Source organism: Saccostrea cucullata, unplaced genomic scaffold, assembly GCF_032062105.1.
Source record: "Saccostrea cucullata isolate Sc308-1 unplaced genomic scaffold, CSIRO_AGI_Scuc_v1 ctg73, whole genome shotgun sequence".
NCBI lineage: Eukaryota > Metazoa > Mollusca > Bivalvia > Ostreida > Ostreidae > Saccostrea > Saccostrea cuccullata.
Window position 1 is genome coordinate 91,158 of NW_026930974.1, and position 22,887 is coordinate 114,044.

The window sequence follows — 22,887 nt, forward strand, 5'->3', positions numbered from 1 at the left end:
TGATTTTAGATTCTCTCGTAATATGTTATGGGTGATTTTTTTTTCTTTGCAGGGAAATGTATGAACTATCATGTCAGTAGTACACTTTTAGACTTATTAACAACTTTGATGACGCTACAAAGCAGAGGACACATGCGTTCCTTACATTGGAACACCCTGGTTGACAATTCTTGATACATATAACATCAAATAATAATCCTTTATAATGTCATCCATTTCGTTATGAATTTTCACACAATTCATACAGGATATTATAGTCAAGATTTATAATGTTTTAATCTGTGTCAAATATTATTTCATCTGGGAATAAACAAGACATCTCTGATGAAGGCATTCTTAAAAAGACGAAAAGGTTGTGGTGCACGGACCATCGATATTGTACCCTGTTTCAATATGCTTGGGGCATTCCAACCTTATACTATTGCCAAAATAGCGAAAATGTTTAAGAAATACTTCAGATGTTTTCGTTTTTTATTCTTCTATTATTTAGTAGAAGTTCTAACTGTAGAAAATCATGCACACGAAGGGCTGCTATTTATATAGGGACACAAAAATTATGGAAGATGAGTAGACAAAGTGGGCGAAATGCTTATACATGACATGTAGTACGACAAACATGAAGTGAACAATGATATCAAATTATCAATTATATCAAAATTTTCTTTGATATTTCTGCTAACAATTTTAAGTAATATGCTTTATAAAAAGTATCTACAATTTAAAAAAAAACAACTTACAAACACTGAAGTTTTGTTTGACTATGAAATACCGGTAGCAATATATACTCTCTACTGACACATGCTCGCGTACACACAAAAGAGAAATAGTGCGCTTGTTTTAATTTGTTATAATTCAATTTCTATGCTTATGTCTGAGTTTTGAGATAGATATTTACTAAATCAATCCAGAACTATTAATCTGAATTTAAACAATTCTTCAAATATCCGTTTTTTTTATGTCAAAAATCTTGACGTAATTGCAGAGGTTCTGAGAGAGAAACGAACGACAAAAGTTTGAACATACAAATATTCTTTTTTTTTTTTAGGTAATCTTAAATATTCATTTTTGTTTACAAAAATATGGAGCAAAAACCCACTATACCTTAAAAATACACGTTTATGACAACACATTCGATCTTTCTGTCATATTATTATTTTTGAATTTACCGGGTGGTAGTGAATACAAAAATTACAACATGACATGTCATATTGTAATTTTTGTATTTACTACCACCCGGTATATTCAAAAATTACAATATGAGTATATGACATTTCCGAAAAATAATTGAAGTCCATGAAATCTATACTTATATCAAAAACGTGATTTAAATGCCACAATTTATGAGGAGCTGTATAAGTAGTATTATGATATCCGGAAATTTATTGCTAAAGGTTCGAATCCCGTGAATACCATAAGTTTTTAATTCTTATTTAAGATTTTTTTTAATTTCCGAGACATTTTTTTCCTTAATTTCTTTTTAAATAATTTCTTAAATTTCAATAATAATAACTATTGAATATGATTTTTTACATATCTGAAGCTATAGGCATTCTGCATGCCTTGTCCACCGATATTCTTTATTAATTGATTCCATGTATTTTTTGCGTTTTATTTCATCTTTTTTTTTTTTTTTAATGGCTTCGTTAGATATGGTTACTTATGTTTCATAATATTAAATGAATGTGTTCCTACTGTGACTTTTTTTTTAAATGGGTAAAATCTCAGTTATTTATTATGTAAAATAACGTATGACTCAATAAACTATATTATCGTGCATTTTATATAAACATAACTTATTCTAATTCAATCAGTTTATCAGATATGCTCTTGAAAATCTTGACTCTGACTTCAGATATTGAAAAATTGTAGACTCTGATTAAATTATCATAATCCTATAACAGTGTTTTTATATACTTATGTAATACCTAGAGCCTACAATTTATAAGTGCATTATGTTCTAATCCCATTGCGCGGATTATGAACCATTCACATTTATTGTATTAATTTAATGCTGCAGAAAGGGCATCGCAATTTTGTAATAAAATAGAAGTTTTCATTATTAATTTTCATGAAAAGCAACCAATTCATGTTCCTCAAAAATATAAAACAAATTGAGAGAGTCACACAAAAAATGTCTTAGGCAGACAAGATACCACAGGGTCATATTTCTTATATAACCTTTATGGGGTATGTATTTATATTTAAAAAGCAATTTCCAGAATTATTTTTATATTAAATCATATATTTCTTTATCTTATAAGAATGCTAATTTTATGTAAGTAACTCTTTGAAAAGTATGATTGTGTTTCATTGCTGTATCATGGTATTTTTTTTTCTTTATTGCATGTCTCGTGTTTAACGTAATTTATAAAGGGTATACGTTGCTAAAAAAGATGTTTGTTTTTTTAAAATATTTTTAACATATGTTTAACATAGCCTAATATTTCATTTGACGGTTTGAATACCAACATCAGCTTAAAATATACTTACATATGTATAAGTAAAATATCGATATTCAATAACCCAGTTTATATTAAATTTCAAATAAGAAATAACTCAGTGGTAGGATTCATACAAAACAACGTTTAATATGAGTTTTCAACACACATAATCACTCGGTTATTCTCACAGACAGACATACAGACACGTGCAAAATAGTACAACGTGGTACACTTATAATTATGCTTCACTGAAGTCCGATCCGCATATTGTCAATGCAGGCAGAAATCGTTGTTGTGTACATAAAATATATAAGGAGAGTATTTTCTCGTACAATCTCGGTCAAATCGAGACAGCTGAAAGTTATACGACATCGTATGTAATACTTTGAATTCTGCAAATAAAACTATGAGATAGAAATTATTATGCCTGGATTCTGTTAATGTTTTAAAAAAAACAATTTATGACATTGCACCATTCATTTACGTTACTCGATTTGTGCTAAATGACATGTGATTAATGTAGAAGACATTGGCACACTCATACAATGGCGTACGGAAAATGCAAATTTTCGGCATGTCAACAACGTACAAGAGAGGGTTAGTTCATACATTAATGAAATGTGTAATGTTTACTCTTCAGCATTTAAATATCATAGATGAGAGTTTTTGAGACAACTTGTAAACACGTTTCTGGCGAATCCACTTGGGGAAAGCACAGTATTTTTGAACGCAGACATACACTGGCTCCTCTGGTGCGTGGGACTTCGTGTCTCCATGACAACCATCGACGCGGGTTTCCACCAGTCGCGCCTCGGAAAGTCGGCACACATCGTTGACTCAGTGAATCAGAATGTGCTCATCGTTAATATAACATATTTGGTCAAATCAACATAAATAATTTTAAAATCACAGAACTTGGAATTTGGGCCACGATGACGTATCCTTGTACTCGAGACAGTCTGTGTGATTGGCTCTTGGAATCTGAGGAGCCGGCATAGACCCGTATGATACCTGGTTTCCGTTCATTTGGTTCATTTGATTTGACATCACCGGAAGTTGCATGTGGTTGAGGTAGCCCATGTCACTATAGTAACTAGAGGGTCCATAATTTTGATGAGAGTAGGAGGCATTTTGAGTGTTTGGCATAGAGTAACCACCTCGCTGCATGCAACTGTTGGAGTTCAAAAGGTCGTGCACGGGCGGAATGGAAGCTGGACTCCATATGGACGATTGACTGGTCATCGTGTTCGTAGGGGGCGTACTGACCACTGGGGGTTTACAGTAGACGGGGGAGGTAGATGCCGGGGGTGGTGATTTCGCCTTCTTTGGGGTTGGAGGCTTAGATTTCCCCTCCTGTGCTTTCTGCTGTTGTCTGCATTTGGCGCGTCTGTTCTTAAACCAAACCTACCGAGAAAGAAAATAAACCGTCAAAGTCAAGTCTCCCACGCAAGAGTATTTCAGTTTTAGAGGCTTATGCCATAAAAATAAGACCATTTGCAAATACAAAAGGTTAAGTCTAAAGGCAATGTATGCATTAGGTAGATTTTCAATAATTATTGTTATTATGCTAGATGTTGTATGATGACAATATCGGTAACAACCTATGTGTGCATTTCAGATTTAAGAGATTAGGAGCAGCGAATTACTCTCAAAAAGGTTAACTTGGTGTCCCTCAAAATCCTAAATGTATATATAATTCACAGCTTAAGAGGAGTTGAGGTGAATTGTTGACTTATTTTAAAATACTTAATGATTAGTCTCTTGCATCAGAATTACAAACACTTTAACAGAAAATCCTATTTGATTTTTTTTTTAAACTGACAATTGACGGGTAAAGTAGTATTGCATAAACGGATAGGAGAAATTTCTTCGGAAGCCATCGCGTAAATTGAGAAATAAAAGTCTGTCGTGCAAAAAAAAAGGATTTTTTTAGTATTAACACGCAACAAAAATATATAATAAAACAAATTTCGCAGTTACATTATTATACGTTTAATTCCCCGTTATTTTGCTTATCAATGCTGATCCGTGACAGTCACACAATATTGTGTTACCGTCGTCAGTTCTCAATATTGTAGCACCCTTTTTTTTATTTTTTTTTTACCAATTTTCAATTTCCGTTAACCTCCCGCGTCATCGCAAATGTAAAATTCCTCCAACTGTCAAAAATTCCATAAAAAAAGACAACAATTACTTTTCACGTTTCGTATAAAAACATAAAGTTGGCATGTATTCATTGTCTAATTGAAAGGTGATGTTTGTACAGAGATGGTTTTACCGAGTCATGTTAATTACTATTAATTTGTTTAATTGAAAGAAATAATCAGATAATTAGATGGACTATAAAGCATTAATGCTGAACCCTTTACGCTTCAGTGCCTTGGGCTGGAAGCTCAATACTTTAGAACGGTGCCTTACTATCGGGCTTGTTTGGTTTAAGAATTAAAGAAAAAAACAGACGGAACGGAAATATCCAAACATCCCCGAGCTATTTATCTTTCTACATTCCATTTACAGATGTTTATTCTAATCATTATTGTCTCCGGCTTCAGAAGACCGGGGTAAAGATTTCTCAGGCCATTACAAGCAACACCACCATCAATGACCAAACAAACCGGGGGACCGAAACAATCCAGTAATTAACACCAAGTGATTTGACACCTGCTTGTATATTATCCAAATATCACCGTGTCATTGTTACATACACATCAAATAAACAGAGAATCCGGAATAAAATTACCTGTACGCGGGATTCTGGAAGGTTTATCTTCAGGGCTACTTCCTCTCTCATGAAGATGTCTGGATATCTGGTTTTCTGGAATAGTGATTCCAGAATGTCTAGCTGGGCGCGGGTAAATGTTGTCCTCTCTCTCCTCTGTTTGCGGGGGTTGGAGGCTGAAGACATATACATGTCTAAATAATTAAACGCAGATTTTACTCTGCCGAATTTAAAGAGGTGACATATCAAGAAACACAATACAAAATAATCTACATTTACATATAGAAATTTATGTAAGATTCGATTGGCCAATATCTGTAAAGATCTTTAATGCTTTATTTTAGAATTAACACTGATTAAGAATTTATGATAATGTCATCATGTTTATTAAGAAAATGGTTTAAAATTGCTATACTAAAGGAATATGCTCTGAAGTGCATGCACTGTTAACCTTCATGAGAATTTTTTAAAGCATTCTTGCAGAGAAAGACACATTCGATCCAAGATTTTACAACAGCCTTTTATAAAAGGTTTCAATTCTTAATATTGTTTAAACTTATTGATTTTAAAAACATGGAATGGTGAAAATGATGACCTGCTCTTGACCCTGCATGATAATGGAGAATTTTTAGATTTCAAATTTAGACGTAGCACACATGGCGAATACTGTCGTACATTGTTACCCAGACCGGCTTTCTCGCGTTATGAATTAAATGAACTCTTTCTTTGAGAATACATCTTACAATTTCTTTACTAAGACTAGGGGAAAACGTGACCGTCTGAATGAGAAAAGTTGTCGCCGGACGCAGATTTCAGAATATAAATTTTATTCCATTCATGTTTTTTTTCCACAAATACTGCATTTTAAGTGTACATTAATTTGAAGAAAAAAGCTGTCCAAGACATTTAAAAAAAAAGACATATTTTATAAGGAATGGAATCTTCAAATCATTTAATGATCTATGATAATTACCCAATGTTGAAACATTTTTACTTCATCATGAACCGTCATTTTAAAACACAAATTTCGACATGCTCTTCTTGAGACAGATAGAGGAGATCGTTTTCTACAATGTATCAAACGACAGTGGCCAAAATAAGACATAAAAGTCTCCCGGGTGGCTCTCTCAGTCCCGGACAATACTCAACAGTAAAGGGATGGATATCAAAGACCCCAACAACGGACCCCGTGGGGCGATCCGCCATTATTGCGGACTTCCGGAGCGTGAACGGGAGTGCTCGCCATTTTTCGTTTGGTCACTGTAATTGTTGAAGCTGGCAAGGACCTATTTCCTGTCCATCTCATTATTTATATATTTCTCCCGAAAGTAACCCTAATTATTTACTACAGCTAGGTCCCCCTGACGTAAGGAAAAATTGTTTACTGACAACTGATCCTATAAACTTAACAGGAGTTTATTCACATGTTTTTCTAAAAACTTTAGACTTGAAAATGACGTTTAATTGTTAGAAGTACTAATATACTGTGAATTTCAAGTAAATGTCAAATCTAAATTTCTACGAATAAACAGTTTGATTTATTGTCATATATATGTCAGTAAAATAAATGAATATGAAATCTATGTCACTGTGTTTTCTCTGCAGACATTTTTTAAGCCGTCTATCACAATTTTTTGTGGAAAAGGAAATCAAACTAAACATGATGACGTTTCAATTAAAGATAATAATAGAAAAAAATAATAAAAATAATTAGTGTAAAGGTTAAAACTTACCAGGGTATCCCATGGCGGGGTGCATCATTTCCACATTAGGGGAGGATAAGCTGATTCCATTGACGGAGTATGGAGGCACCTTACTGTTCGGAGGGAGAACAGTGGATTGGTTGTAGGCCATGCTGGCGATCGACATTGCTGGCTGGGTCTGGATGTGGGGGTCAGGGGAAGTCTCGAGGTACACTTCCGTGGGGGGAGCGGCAGGCTGGGCTGTAGGGTGACCTTCGGTTTCAGTCAATGTACCGGTTTGAGCTGAAGGGGAAAATAATTCAAAAATGACTGACAGGGATCATCGTATCGGCTTATCCCTAGAGAGGTTTTGTCAGTATGTTCACATAATTGTGTATCCCTTACAACATAATGTCCCAGTGAGGAAAAAAAACATGTACACACAGGGATATGTCCATTTGTCCTTTCTCTGGTTTCTGATTTTAATCCCACCCCTTTCTCCCCGATGCTATTATCTGCCTTTAATGGGGATTGGCTGTTATCTGTCATCGCCAACCAATCGGGTTAATCAACATCGGATGCGGTTTTATTTCTGTTTTTCAATGATGATAATCACAGAGGCATAAAAAAATATTAGGATAATATTTAATGAACGAAAGTTTTAAGCTCGTTTTTATTTCGGTTTTTATACTGACTGATCGTTATATCATTAAACATTTTTTTTGAAATTAATTTACTTATTAAGCATATCCTAAAAATCACTGCTTTTTGGAAAAAAAATTAAAATATATTGAATTTATAATTTTTCGTCTCTTGGACCTAATATTCCGTATAATGTGGATAAATTACTTTGCGTAGCATAAAATTGGATGTAAGCAAAAAAAGCAAGTTTTCAAAGAAAAATTCAGTCGGGATAATTAGCGATTCCGTCGGATTTCATTAAAAAGCGAAGTTTCGTTTAATTATTCATTAAATATCGGCCTTGTGCATTCATGGCAAATAATGCCAAGTTCTACTTTGGAGTCCCAGTTCCTTTGAAAATTTGATTTGGACTGTATATTTCTATCTGAAAGTCTCTCTCCCGGGAAACATCATTTCATTGTATTATCAGACTCGATGATTTATAATATATGGGGAATTATTATTTTCAAATTAAAAAAATGATAATTTTAATTAAAATATTTTTTATCATTATTTTGGTTAGTGGTTACATTTTAAATTTGTATATTTTTATTTAGATTTTTAATATAAAACTACATAGTTAATTCAATTAAAGTTAAGTATGGACAGTGGAAATTCATTTCATCTTTGAGTTAAAATATTCATTCATATAAATAAATAAAACGAAAACGCATTGTTTACATTTTGTTGCCTATTAAAACTAGGATGAAACCGATCAAATGAAACTCGGTGGAGGGGTGTACTTCGATGTTGGTCCGAGTAACACGATACCCCAGCGACTACGACTAAAAAGGACTCCCTTTCTTTCCGCCCGTGATTGCGCTTTCCCAAAAAACAAACAACTTCCAGGATATTTGAACCGGGGTTGGTAAACAATTTTCTTACAAATTAATTCGAATCAAGTTCACACTGAAAATTATCGTTTTCCTGAGGCGTGATTTATAAAGACTGGAAACAAAGTGATAGAACGGAAATATTTGCCGAAACCAAACTGCAGAGCTTACAAGAGTTGTTCACAATATATGTGCAAATATGGAAAATCATATTGACTCTCTCGGACCCATTTGTTTAGAAGCGGTAACTCGCCTATTTACTTCTAATAATGATTCCACGAGTTCCAGTACTGGACAGGATTGGTCAAACAAATTCCAGCAAATATTTATTCGCCTGTGTTTACTCAATGACAGGAAAGCGGACAGTTTTAACTCAATTAACAGAGTGATTCCACGTGCTTTTCACACCTATGTTTATGATGAGTGAGAAATTACTATCATATCTTACACTTGTACAATAAACCTTGAAGAGTGACATACACACAAATTAATTAACCAATAATTGAATGATTGCTTTACCGTTGAGGTATAGCAATTTTAATAATTAGGGAATTCTTGAGTTAAAGAAATTATCAGTTTATTTTTACTGTAAGTAATATGATTTAAAATAAATGATTTAAATTTATAAATATAATTAAAGGAAATCAAAAGCAATAAAAAGAAACGTTTTCAAAATTGAGTTTATTTTATACCATAAATTAATTTTGTTTCTAAATCAATGTATATTTCTCAGATATGATTTGAATTTAACGAATAAAATTGTGTTGCTGGTTTCCATGGGGAATTGTTACAACTAGGCAACTATTTCAATCGAATAAAAAGGCGAGCTTTTGTTGACGGTTGAAAATGTTCACACACACGTTCAGAAACCCATACTTGACTTGTTCTAAATTTATCAATCCATCCCATGATAAAACTCTCAATACTTCGGACGTTTGCTTGCGTAACACATGAGAAATTTTATCAACTTCAAATATGGCCTTCCTAATATTTCGTCCGACAAACAATAATCACAACATTATCAGGTCCGCGTATTGACCAGTCAGTTGAAGTCCGGAGAGTAAGATTCGATGTTTACAAATTCAATATCGGAGAGACACATTCACTTAATAATTAAATGAGATAATTCTTCAAGATTCGATTAACAATCTGCAATGAATTTTTCTTTTACTAAATGTTAAATAAAACTTGTTAAGTGTTAAAGAACATCTTGAGTAAACAAAGTCCAAAATGTAAATAAAATCTAACAAGTTAATTTATCTTCCAACATCTTAAATAGTATAAGGAGTTTATATCTAAAAATCATAATAATTTTACTTTGTAATAGGATAGGAACAATTTAATTTTTCAAATCAGATTAACACATCTAATGTGAAAATCTCTTGTAATAACATTACACACACAAGATAATCTACCCCTTACCCTCTATATCCTCTGCCGAAACAGTCATCGTACAATCTCCAACAGACATATCCCCTCCACAAATATAATCTTCTTTATTTATTATATTCTTGCTTTAAAAAATATTCCTTTTTTAATAAATCTTTTTTGTTCAAAACCGAATTCCAAACAAGCAGGGTTAGTCCGAAATAAATGTCCAGTATGTAGCCTATTTTTGTTAAGTGTATATTTTTCGGTGACGTTGATTGGGCGTTTAGAATTGTGGTGCTCGCCGGTAATGACTCAATTAGTGAAGAATTAAACGGAAGCCTTGCGTATATAATGGACCTTCGGACACAGGGACCCTCACTATTAATTACAAGCCTATTCACGCAACATAAGGGTCTTTTAAATATTTTTCAACATTTTAAAATTCTAACTACTCCTTATTTTTGCAAAACTGGGACCATCGACTCCTATATGGAAAATTTCAGTTAAAGTAATATTTATTTTTATTACATATGAATATAATTATGCATATTATTAGTGCATGAAGAAGCATGGCATATATGGACATCAATACAAAACATTTTTAGTACAGATATAATCTGCGAATTAAAATTAAGTGTATTAAATTTAATACGACTTACCAGTCATATAGAACTATTAGGCAGATATTTTGTCCGCTGTCACCTGTGAATAGAAGCAATAATCCCTTATTACGAGTACCAGGGTAAAACAGAAATACCCATATCACTGAAGAAAAGGCATGAAATCTGATTATCTGCAGATTAAAATGTAATTGCGTAAATTCTTACCTTTGTCTTAAAGTATTAAAACCATAAATTGGCGAAATTACTACCGGGAGATTAAAATGAAAAAAACTAAGAGGCTTGCTTAACCGTGTAAAAGCCGGCTTATGTCGCAGGGATGAATAAATAATAATGATTGATCCAGAAGTTAGATATTTTACCCTCAAAATACTCCAAAACAAACGCTTAACTCCGCCCACCCTTGACAGATCGACCAATCAGCGCGCGGCGTATTCCTCAAAGTGACGAGTCGATCGCTAACATAAGTGTTAGAGTAACTGCAATTTAAATATAATTTACTATTATAACAATAGGACCGATAATTAAGATATCACTTATATTTTTGAACTAAGTTTAAAAAAAAAAAATTAATTGATTTATATTTCCTGTAGATACCCGTTTGACTTTTAGATACAAGAATCTGTTACGTTAAAGGCCCTTTCCTGTTTATTAAAACACATGTTTACTATTTATTCTGCGTGATTGAGATCCTTTTTTTTGTTCAAACATCCTTCCTCAGATAATCAAAAAAGTATACCACGATCAGAGGAAACGGGAAAATAGTGTCATCACGCTTAATATTTAGATGTCAGCTTGGAATTACATATAGGTGTTAAAGTAAACAAGTTTTATCATTTGGGCAAAAAATGCTTATATATTCTAAATTATCATTAGTAAAATATATAAAATCTGAATCAGGCTATCGGATTGGACTATTACAGGAGTTAATTTCACTGCAAGGAAATATATCCTAATGTGTTATACATAAAAAAGATCGAAATGTATTTAATTTAATCCGATTGCGTCAATGAAAATATATACATATATAAATTTTTCAATCATATTAAGACTTAATTTTAGCACCTACTTGCGTTAAGCATGTTCAATGGTTTTTAGCGTAAAAGTCACATTTGTGTTTATAGAAATATATTATGGAATATATATGTATAATATATATATTGAAGAATATTCTCCGATAAATTTAAATTCATAGAATCAAGAGACTGAGGGTGAATTTTCAGGAGTGTGTGTGTTCTATTGATGCAGACAGTGACGTCACTATGAATGGAAATAAATGTGATAAAATATTTATCGAGTTTGCATAGGATTGGAAGAACCATTTATGATAGGTTTCTATTTTTAATAGGAGTTTATATATTGGATTTTTTAAATTAGAATTTTTTATATTTATCTAAGAAACGTTTGATATAGAAATCAGAAGTAGGAATAGTGAAAACTGTTTTCAAAGTTCAAATGCATTCCTACAATGTCATTCAATTGTGAGTTTTTCTTGGTTTTAAATTGAATTGATATTTGTATCTCTCTTTTTTTTTTTTTTTTTTTTGCAAATCTTAAGGACAGATTTTTGTATACTTCTTTCAGTTATGGAGAGAGAGAGAGAGAGAGAGAGAGAGAGAGAGAGAGAGAGAGAGAGAGAGTTCAAATTCGCTGAAAGTGAGGTATCAGTAAGGAAGCCCATTTACTGATGATGTTATAAAATGTTATATGATTCTTATATAATTTATTCAAAAAAAAAAAACAAAAAAAAAAAAAAAAAAACAAACAAACAAACAAACAAAAAAAAACCAAAACAAAACAAGAAAAAAAACCCGATTGATAGTATTTAAGTTGGCTGCACAATTTACATCCATGTAGCAGGCATTCATTTAAGTTAATAATATGTAGCTACAGAAAGTCATTTGTAGTCTATATAAATTATATTTTTTTAAGTTTAAAGGTGTTTTACATTTATTTACATTTACGAGTATACCCTGCCTTCCAGGAAATATTATAATGTACGTGTATAATCAATATCATATATATGCACAAATAGTTCTCAATTGAAATTAAATGATATGATTTGACAGTAAATATACTGAAAATCGGGAAAAAAATAATGCATAAATAAATAAAAGATAAAATGAATGAAATTAATTAATTAATTTTTCATTGAAAAATTCTTTAATGAAAGAAAAATTCTTTAATGAAATATAAAGAAAGAATTTTAAAATATATTATTTCATTATTTTCATGATTACCGCATTCAAAGTAACTTGTCTCACGTCCCTTGGTTTAGAAAAAAAAAAAAAAACGACATCAAAGCTTGTACTAATAATTATTTTGATTAAGGTAATAATTAATTATTTCAAAATATATTGAAACATGTTGGGATATGTGAAATATGGTGGGATTGTTGTTTATTTGTAGTTACCCCTTACTGGGTGCATACTGGGTTTTAGCGGGGTAGGTGCAAAGTTTTCTATAATTAGTGCACAAAACGACTAATTAAGTGTTCGGCGGATGCTTTGTACATCATCGGCTTAGTGTGGTCACAAAGGGATTAATCCGAGGTGGTCCGAATGATGAATGTAGAGGCCTGTCGGAACGAAGCCCTTCTCGAGGCAAGCCCAAGCAATTCCCCATAATTAGCTCGTGTGGTTTGTTGATTGTCCAACGGTAAACCCACTGAATAACTCAATATTGAAAAAAATCAAAACAAGTTTCTTGAATTAAAAAGAACAAACACATTGTTTCAGCCGTGCAGTTGCTTAATATATGTAATTTTTAAAAGTATGAATTAATAATTTTAATTCTAAAAAAAAGAAAAAATAAATAAATGATCGAATATATAATCCAAGTAATCGGTAAATAATTATAGTGTGAATTGAAAGAATTTAAGTTTTATACACTGCACAGGAAAAAAAGGGAAAATAAATTGAAGAAAAAAGTTAAATGTGCCACATCCGAAACGATGAATTTACAAATACGTATATATGTTATATTAGGTAAAATTATATTATACATGTATTTCTATTCTGTCAGAGCCCTAAACGAAGTTTCTGGGCTTATCGCGTTGTTACGGCCAAAACCGTACCAGAAAAAACACGCATAATCTGTTTTTGACAATTTGTGATTTTTGTAATTCCACGGATTAGCGATAAATATGAATCGAACTAATGGCTTTATTGTCCGAGATAATAAGAAATCTAACAGGAATGCTATAAAAAGTCGCCAGGTTAAGTGATGTGTTAGATTTTGCTCGTTTTTACGTGTTGTCTTAATGAGTGTCATTACATGGCATGTTTTGTACCCGGGCTTCTCTAAATACATGTTTTTCAATTTTATAGCTGTAATATAAAAACAAAAATGTGATCAATGCTGATACATGTATAGAAGTGACAGTGGGGATATTCCGCAGAAATGACAATGGAAAATATAATATTTACATTCAAGTTGTGCTTATAGATAAGAAATGACGTTGTCATTCTTGGCTTTTTTTTGTTTTTATTCATTTATTATTTTCTCTCTCTCTCTTTTTGCACGTATTGGCCTTTCGATATTGCAATCGTGTTGTAAATTTTGAATTTACTTGGAGGGTTAATGCAAATGTAAATTTTGCCTTTACCCCCCCCCTTTGTAAATTCAATTTTTACAACATAATATTGCCCCCGACCTTTGCTTACGACTCATTCTGCGTGAACTGATACGCTTTTGATTTCTGCTCTGAATCTTTGCTATACCCCCCGCTTGAAAAGTGGGAAGGCATACTGTAATCGGTATGTCCGTCCGTCCGTCTGTCTGTTACGCTTTGGGGTACCCATCTCTTATCCGCAACTCCTTTTATACCACTGAGTGAAATTTAATGAAACTTTCACAGAATCTTTATTACATATTGCCATTGTGCACCTCCTATTTTATTTTTTGATCCAACACATATTTTGGGTTTCCCGGCCACAGCAAAACATGGACTTTGCCATTATAATCATATGGGAGGCGGGGGGTATCATTTAGTGAGCTCATTGCTCACAGTACCTCTAGTTGTTCTTGATTTTAACCCGGATAACACCTGAATAGAAAGGACATAACTAAAAAAGTATTCACGAAGATGATTGAATTGAATGAGACTCCCAACCCCTCCTCACAACAAATGGCTAAACTTTAAAATCACGCAGGTTTATTCCTGGACACCGTTAGGATTTATCATAATCCTAATATCCAAATTTGTAAATTTCTTATTCTTACAAGTTCAGTTAATATTCGGATAAAATTAGCATAGAGGGATTCGAACTTTCGAAAGAAATTCAGAAACCATATGATCTGGTGAGAGATTTATGCAATCGAGTTGAATGGATGATAAAACAAAATTCAAGAATTTTAAAACATAATACAAAAACGACAAACCTAGATTATCTTGACATTAAAAGTCAAAGGAAAATTCCCCTTATTTAGTAAAGAACAGTTTAAATGCAACAAATTCATTCGCATAAAAAGGGAAATGAAAAAAAAAAGATAATCTCTGTCTTAGAGTGTATCAATAATACGCATATTCAGGTGACCTCCAAAGGCTACGGACCTACTGCACACACAAACATCATAAAATACATTTAATTTCTAAGATTGAAATGCCTCTTTCACCTGTTAAATGCTTATCCTATTATCATATTTTCGTAAACTGTTTGTTGCATACATTTTAAATATGATGTATAATAAATAAAAAAAACTATCCATACAATACTGACGGTTTTACTTCTTTAGATCAAAAGATGATATTGATTAATTGATTGTATGTTGTTTAAAGTCCCTCTCGAGAATATTTTCACTCATATGGAGTCATATGGAGACGCCAACACTTGCCAGTGGAGAGTTGCAAATTTTGTCCAATACTCGGCATTGAGGACCATTGAGCAATGAGGGATTTTTTTTTTCGTGCCAGCAACTACTGCGACACGGGACCTCGGTTTATACCGTCACATCCTTCGGACCGGTCTCCACGTCCCACAGTGGGATGCGAACCCGCGACGTAAGGATCAACTCCTAAAAGATGATATTGATGCAATATACAACATAGCATGAGTTCTTATTTTTAAGATGTATTTTCGTGCGATTTTGTCTATCACAATTGTGTTGTGTGCTCACCTTCTTAAATTCTGATGAAGAATGTTTGAGATCGATATTGTTCATTATCATTACCTTTTTCGTAGGTCACTTTCAAGTCTTCAATTTTTCTGATAGTTTAACTAAATTATAATTCGAAGCAATGATGGACAAAACTTACAAGAGAGTATATTATTTGATTTCTTTATTGCTAAAGACATACATCTTATAGCATAAATATGTTGAAATCACTTTTTGTTAGACATTCAAATTATTACTACATTTGAAAGTTCAACATCTTTCGATTATATAATGTGTACTTTTTTGAGCCAATCACGAAATTGCTTATAGTTAAAAATAAAATTATGCTTGATTATGTGACATATTTTAGGACAAAAATTTATTATATACATGTAATATGAAAAACACGTAGATTGGAATCGCTTAAAAAAGAAACGTTTTGAAAGAAAAATTTGGACTACTATTTACTATACAAGATTTGATAAAAGGAGAGGTACATAAAAAATAAGATCAATATTAATATATAATGATGTTAACATGAGAGTTCAAGTCCGTAGAAAGAATATTACAATTGGTGGTGGCGGTTGGTGGGGAGGGGCCACAACCAAACATTTTCAGCTGGGGGGGGCACTACCAACAACTTCAACAATTCTCAAACGAAACCAAAAAAGTCAGCAGACGCTTGTTTTTATTGAGGGGATACAGCAGTTACATATATTCTGTTTAACATATATAGGCAAAACAAATGAGCAGTAGCCCCAAGGACTCTTAGTGGCATCTCACGGAAAAAAAGTTCTTATGGAGACAAGCCGGACAACGTGTTCACATCCAAGGCTTATCATAATTTTCTAAATTGTTTTTCTCTTTCTATTGTAATGCAAAAGTTTTATTTTTGAGCTTCACATCGTAACTTGAGGACTGAAGCTGTAGTAATGTCTTCCTTCTTGAGAGGGAACAGTGGTTTGTATGTCTGTTAAGACATGCTCTTGTGTACGTACGATATACTCATCAACCATAAATGCCAATTTTATTTTTTGTATTGCAAATTCAAAATGTTTCCAAAATCCACAAAAATTATCGCCATTAATTGCCGGTGGAGAGATACAAATTTTGTCCTATACTTGGCACTTAGGGCCATTGAGCAGGGAGGGATCTTTTTCGTGCCAGCATCTACTGCGACACGGGACCTAGGTTTATACGGTCTCATCCGAAGGACCGGTCTCCACGTTCTACATTGGAATTCGAACTCGCGATGAAAGGATGGACTCCGTATACTTCGCGACTGTAGAGCAGACATTTTAAACACTGCCTACACAAGTATTTTATTAAAATCATCATTCGGAATTGGTTCTTTGATATCGTTATTTGCACGAACCCATTGAATTACAACATAACTATAATATAGCAAAAGTCCAGCAATTATATTAATGAGCTGAGAAAAGATATTCAAACACGCACGTCAAATGATTGAGAGAAACATGTCCCATAACCCAGTTTGCAACTGTGACAATTCCTATATAATGATATATGTTATAACGTTCTAAGTATTGTTGAGTAACAGTAAAGGTCACTTAATCGACCCAAATGAAAACAAAATGTGGCAGTAATATTAACGATAAGAGCGTGTTACATTAAGGGCCAAGAGTCATGTACGTCCAGATTGGCTCTAGTGTCCATGTGCTATCAACAAGGCGCATTGTTGGGTAACTTCGTTTTGTCTTATCAATGAATCAGCAAGTCATTGACCACAGATACGTACATATACATCCGGGCACGTAACTGACCAGTGGGGCCAAGTGGTCACTTAGCCAGATTTACGTGTAAACAATGTTATATAATAACCATATTTCATTTATATATTTCCAAGGTTCTTTCCACCTTAATACAACTATTGCAATAAATATATATCTATCTAACTGCCTTAATTTGAATACGCGGTCTAATATTCCAATTAATCTAGAATTATGTTAAAAAAGTTTACCGTAAATGTGTAAATGGGAAAAGTTGGTAAAATGATACTCATTAGCATGAATTTATTAATTTGCACCCAACGTGAAAGGCAAGCAAACTGTATTTATTCCACATATGTGAAATTAAAAACTCTTGAAGTCTGATCGAAAGGGAACTGCAGAGGAATTCATTCAGCTAGGTAAACAGAAAGCTTTCTACACGTGTCACTGTAAACATGGTATGGTCAAGTTAGTAAATATGAGCAAATTTTCACCAATTCAGCATTAAGGGTGTAAGGCACAACCTTATTTGTCGACCGCCGGAAGTGCCAGTGCCAATTCTATATACACCGGTCAAAATCATATTTACCTGTAAACTCTCGGAACTCAGCTTTTGTCACAGGGACAGTAATTGAAATCTACTGATTTGAAATGCTTAAGTAATTATTTATTTTTTCGATAAATGTTTATATTTCATAATTTAAATGGAATTTACATGATGACACGTGGTGATTTTACTTCAATTGCCGCACAGTTCGTTTTTGAATTTCCGGTTGACCAGAGAAAATGAAATTTTCATGAGGACAATTAACTTATTTGTGCAATATCTGTTAAATATAGAAAAATAAAAAAAAAATATACAAGACATGCAGAAATATAGCAAAACTAGCAAAATTGTAGATGTTCTGTGTTTGCTCTGCTCCTATTTTGTATTGTTTTATGGACTTTTGAGCTTGAATAGTACTGTTCATTTATTATCTTCATATATTTTATGTTATAAATATTGTGTCGTAATGAAACCGAAGAGATGTTATTTCTAAAGTCGAGGTCAAGCCTTTCATAAAAAGATAGCGGAAGATGTCATTATGGATGATGAATCTTACGTCATCATTCGTCATCGTTCATAGTGGGGCCTCTCATTTTCATATTCTGTAGCCCGCAGCAAATGCAGGGATGTAGCTTCCATTGTGGCATGGAAGAATTTTTTTTTATTTCAACATCATCCATTCCCATAATAAAACAGTATTTTATCATTGGAATTGTAAGCAAATACATAGTGTTTGAACATATCATTATGTTCGATATCACAATTTACTTCCAATGCATTAGAAATAAAAAACATCGCCGATTTTTCCCAAGTTGTAAGTATCTTTGTAAGAAGTGACAAAATTTCGGAATTACATAATCGGCTGGTCCCCTGCAGCTCTGGTTGTGCCGTATTTAGAATCAGAATCAAGCTCCTGGGCCTAAGACGATGTAATCTTCCGGAATTAGGATACTTTGTTGTAAAATACCCAGATTTCAATCGTTTTAAGGGAATAAGGAAATCTTTCCGCGATCCTATCGCTCAAGCATAACCATCGACTGGATGAGTATGATATCCTTCAAATTGAATGAAATAGCGATGAGAGCGAATTGCCTTTGACGAAGCAGACGACGATTTGGTGAGATGACAAGCCAGATTTCTTATCGTTTCTCAGCACGTTTCCTCACGAGCCAGTCTCGCACACGCTAACAAGCAGAGAAATGAAAAAAGTCGCGTGCGAATCTCACACAATTTGCTACATTTATCTATGGATCGCCATATCTTTCTAAATCACGCTGCACTTCCACTGTAATTTGCTTTTTTTACGGCGATCACAAACTTGTCAACCACTTGGTCGTATGCATTAGAGGGAATTTTTTTAATTAATGACTACCTCTGCACTAACCCAAAATTCAGCAAGTCAAAAACAATATTCTTGCGTTGAAGAACACAAATGTCAGACCAAATATCATGAAATTTCCTATTAATTCTGGTAGACTGGCGTTGTCCTTTATAATACAAATATTAATTTAAAATTAACCCACAAAAGCCCAGCAATAAGACACGAGATCAATTTTAAATTAAATGACACAGTTGGGTATGAGAAAAAATATGACTTCGCCGAATTTTTTTTATTGGTTAGAATATAGAGGGGATGCTTGCTGGTTTTAATGTAGCTGTGCGGTTGGTTGCACGTTGCTATAGTTTTAATGACTGTTGATTTAAATATTCGAATAAATTCATTGTAGTTTCACTGACAGCAAGAAAAAAATCATAAACAAATATCATTGCTGAGTGAAGAAAGAAACGTTATATCACACTAAAGAAGAAAAAGTCGAAAAACTCATAAAAATATAACCCATAGTAAACTTAAAAGATGGGTTGTTTCAAGTTAGCAAAACCGTGTTTATTTGCACATGTAAAAAGTTGTACTAGATATATTCTTGATTGTTTCTCATCCGAAAAATGAAATCTGCCATATGATTACAATGGCAAAGTCCATGTTTTGCTCTGGCGAGACCAGAAATAAGTGTCAGATCAAAATGTAAAATAAGGAGGTGAACAATATAATATTACGTTATAAAGAATCTGTGAAAGTATCATTAGATTTTATTCCGTGGTATAGAAGGAGCTGTGGATAAGAGATGGGTACTCTTCAATATTGTAGAAAGAATGATATACGTATACCCGGTATATTTAGTAAGTATCCATGTTTTGCTATGGGAAATCCAAAATATGTGTCAGATCAAGTACTAGCAGTGAAATAAGGATCTACACAACTGTAAAATCACATATTTTCGTGGGGTCAATTTTTCCTGGTTTGAGGGAAAAATACGGGTTAAAGGGGATTTATTTTAATTTGTGGATGAAGAATTGTTGAGTTGTAATAACTGTAGAAAAAATTACATTTCGTGGTTGACATAAATTCTTCGGTCTCTTCTTACCTTGAAAACCATTAACATTAAACCCTTAGTATGTAATAAAAATTCTGTAAATCTCGCATTAGTGGTATATAAAAGGAGTTGCGGATAAAAGATAGGTACCCCAAAGCGTAACTTACGGACGGACGGACGGACGTACAGACGAAGGTAGACGGACGGACATCCCGTTCACTAAATACCCTCTCACTTTTCAAGCGGAAGGTATAAAAAGACTTGTACAAAACGGTTGATGACTTTGTTAAGACTTTTTGCCATCTTTATTTTCTTTGTTATAGAACTTCCGGTTTGGATCGTGCATTTATGAACAGGTTGTTCGGTTGTTGACAGACTCTAGAGTATCCGCCTCACTTATTCTGAAGAGCTGATTCAAGGCAGCAAAATTAACTTCACTTTGAAAATCGATAGCTTGGCAGGAAAATATCATCTTTTCATTAAAGAAAATTTATTTCAAAATCAACATATTTCATATGGGTTCTTCTATTAGTTCATAATGGCTGTATATATATGAGTTGAACAGGGTTGGTTTGTTGTGAAAAGTCCTTTCGCTTTTAATCCCTACCGCGATGTTTTTGCTCTATCTGAAGCAATCTTACGACGATCGATTGACGAACTTTTACTTTAGAAATATCGGAATTTTGTGTTATTCAATTGTCTCCTTAAAAGCACTACCTTTCAACACAACGGAAATAGATCCGGAAAACACAGTGCATTAAAATACGGCGACAAACCACGTGCGAATAGAAATAGCGATGTGCGCACAGTTGACGCGCGAAGAACAATCTCCATCCGAGGAAACCGGAATTGGGCTACGGTTGAATTCATCCGTGATTCTACGGATAAAGGACAGAATCGGTCAAGTGCAGACACTGCAATATATACATAAAAAGAAAATTAATCAATTCGGAGTCTATATTTCCGAGATAAATTAGAGTCGTGTGAATGAAAGCCACCGGAGCACAAACGCTTTTGCAAGAAGCGGCAGGAAGACACATGCCCGTCCTTCCGCAAGACGGGACATTGAATAACGGCGATTTAATTGTTAAATAAAGGCCAGTCATTTTATCAAACATAATAATATGCTAGCAAGAAACAACACTACTTTCAAAGCTGTACAGTTTTCATATGATGGTAGCTAGATCATGTTGTAAAATTTGAATTTATTGGGTGACTTGTTTTTCTTTGAAAATGAAGTTTATATTCATTAATTAATTTTTATGGTTATTTTATTCTTGGGTATATGAAATCATGCAATTCTTGTACAAGAATTGCATTGAAAACTACCCACAAACTAAGCATTTCGGACGCGGACTCAATTTTGACCAGAAAACATTGACATTTGTGTTTCAGGAAATAGGTCCTTCTTGACACGAGTATAGGAGAGCACGGAAGCTATGCGGTAACACAGCGGCTTCACTGATCGAGTGTCGTCCTTGAAAATTTTGGAACTTAGCAAGCTGCATTGTTTAAAAGTACTCAATTTTTAAATGTTCAACTCAAAAAATTTATGGAAAATACCAAGGAATTAAGAGAAATATATTACCATCTTGACAACATAACTAGCAATAACAAATTTTAACATTATTAGCTTTTTACATGCATGAACTTATTAAAGTTAGCTAAGAGTCGCAAAATTATAAAATATCAGTAAAAATGAAGAGATTTTTATTATTTTCTGTCATTTGATAATTAATATGAGCCTCCTAATTAAAATGATATTACCGTAATATAATTTTGACTTTTAGGCAAGTTTTCACACATAAAAAAAATAACCATGCTTCTTAAGTTTAAACACATTAAATAAAACATGTTTCTTAATTAATCTCTCTGTGATTTATCAAATATTATTAAAAAAAGAAGTTCTCCAATTTAATCAAGGAAAAAAGTTAAATTAACCTTAAGACTTGAATTGAATGCACAACAAAACTTACCCATTATTTGAAACCGTCTTTTTTCAAGTGCCAGAATTGGATTCAAGATTCCCCAGGATACGAAAGCAATTTCACAGGAAACGAAACTTGGGAGACTTTTTGAGTTAATAAGGAAACACCACGATTTCACAACTGTCACACTTTTTCTCTGAATCGCCAAAAAAAAATTTGGATTTTGTATTTTTAGTTTTTATTACTTGTACCCCTCAAAAAATGACCGAAGTAACTTTTGTAGCATGTTAACTTCCGCCCTTAAATCTTGACTTGATAGCCACTAAATGAATGGAAAACAAAGTAAAATTTAACCCTTATAAATGGAATATCGACAGTCTCTGTAAAAAATAAATAATAAAAATATTCTACTTAAGCATGTATTGTGTGGCAATGTAGTGTACTGGAAGGTTTTGAACACCTGGACCAAATAAGACCTAAATTTGACAAGGTACTTCAACGGACATGAGGAGGCAAATTTTGGAGGTCCTCGACATGAAATACATGTTCTCTTTCGCGCATTATTATATACATCGAACATTTTGTATTATAAGTACTTAGTATTTTTGGAGGGTCAGAAAATTAAACTTTGCAGATATTACCTTTATCTCCACTTCTGATAATTCGAATACATATTCTAGAAGCTATCGTAATTAATTGTTTTGTATCTAATTTTTCGAATTTTCTATCAACTTGCTAATATGAATGTATGTACTGTAAACAGCATTTCTGCAACTAAACTAACATATTCATGGAGAGAAGACTCCGGGAATCTTCACCCCCTCCTTTTCCCCCGTGAGAGACAAGCAGCCTTTGTGAGGGAGGAC

General features: G+C 33.2%; 1 protein-coding gene across 3 annotated transcripts; it reads right to left on the reverse strand.

Moving 5' to 3' along the window:
• Positions 1-2,609: 2,609 nt before the first annotated feature.
• On the reverse strand, positions 2,610-22,158 carry LOC134230803 (homeobox protein otx5-B-like). 3 transcript variants are annotated; one of them, XM_062712653.1, is made up of 5 exons: positions 22,070-22,158; positions 10,387-10,429; positions 6,894-7,145; positions 5,182-5,354; positions 2,610-3,845 (listed from the first exon to the last, which is right to left on the reverse strand). In XM_062712653.1, exons 2-5 carry the CDS (start codon positions 10,391-10,393, stop codon positions 3,348-3,350), a joined length of 930 nt encoding a protein of 309 aa, XP_062568637.1. In that variant the 5' UTR covers positions 10,394-10,429; positions 22,070-22,158; the 3' UTR covers positions 2,610-3,347. The 3 variants fall into 3 exon arrangements, with proteins under 3 accessions (XP_062568637.1, XP_062568636.1, XP_062568638.1); XM_062712652.1 differs by lacking the exon at positions 22,070-22,158 and adding an exon at positions 10,555-10,740; XM_062712654.1 differs by lacking the exon at positions 22,070-22,158 and having other exon boundaries at positions 5,182-5,336; positions 10,387-10,482.
• Between the last annotated feature and the right edge of the window lie 729 nt (positions 22,159-22,887).

Coding starts and splice junctions, on each gene's coding strand:
- LOC134230803 (XM_062712653.1), bottom strand. Junction 5,355..6,893: donor CCCCGCCATGGGATACCCTG/GTAAGTTTTAAC, acceptor TTAATTATTTAG/ACATGTATATGTCTTCAGCC. Junction 3,846..5,181: donor TTCCAGAATCCCGCGTACAG/GTAATTTTATTC, acceptor CTTTCTCGGTAG/GTTTGGTTTAAGAACAGACG.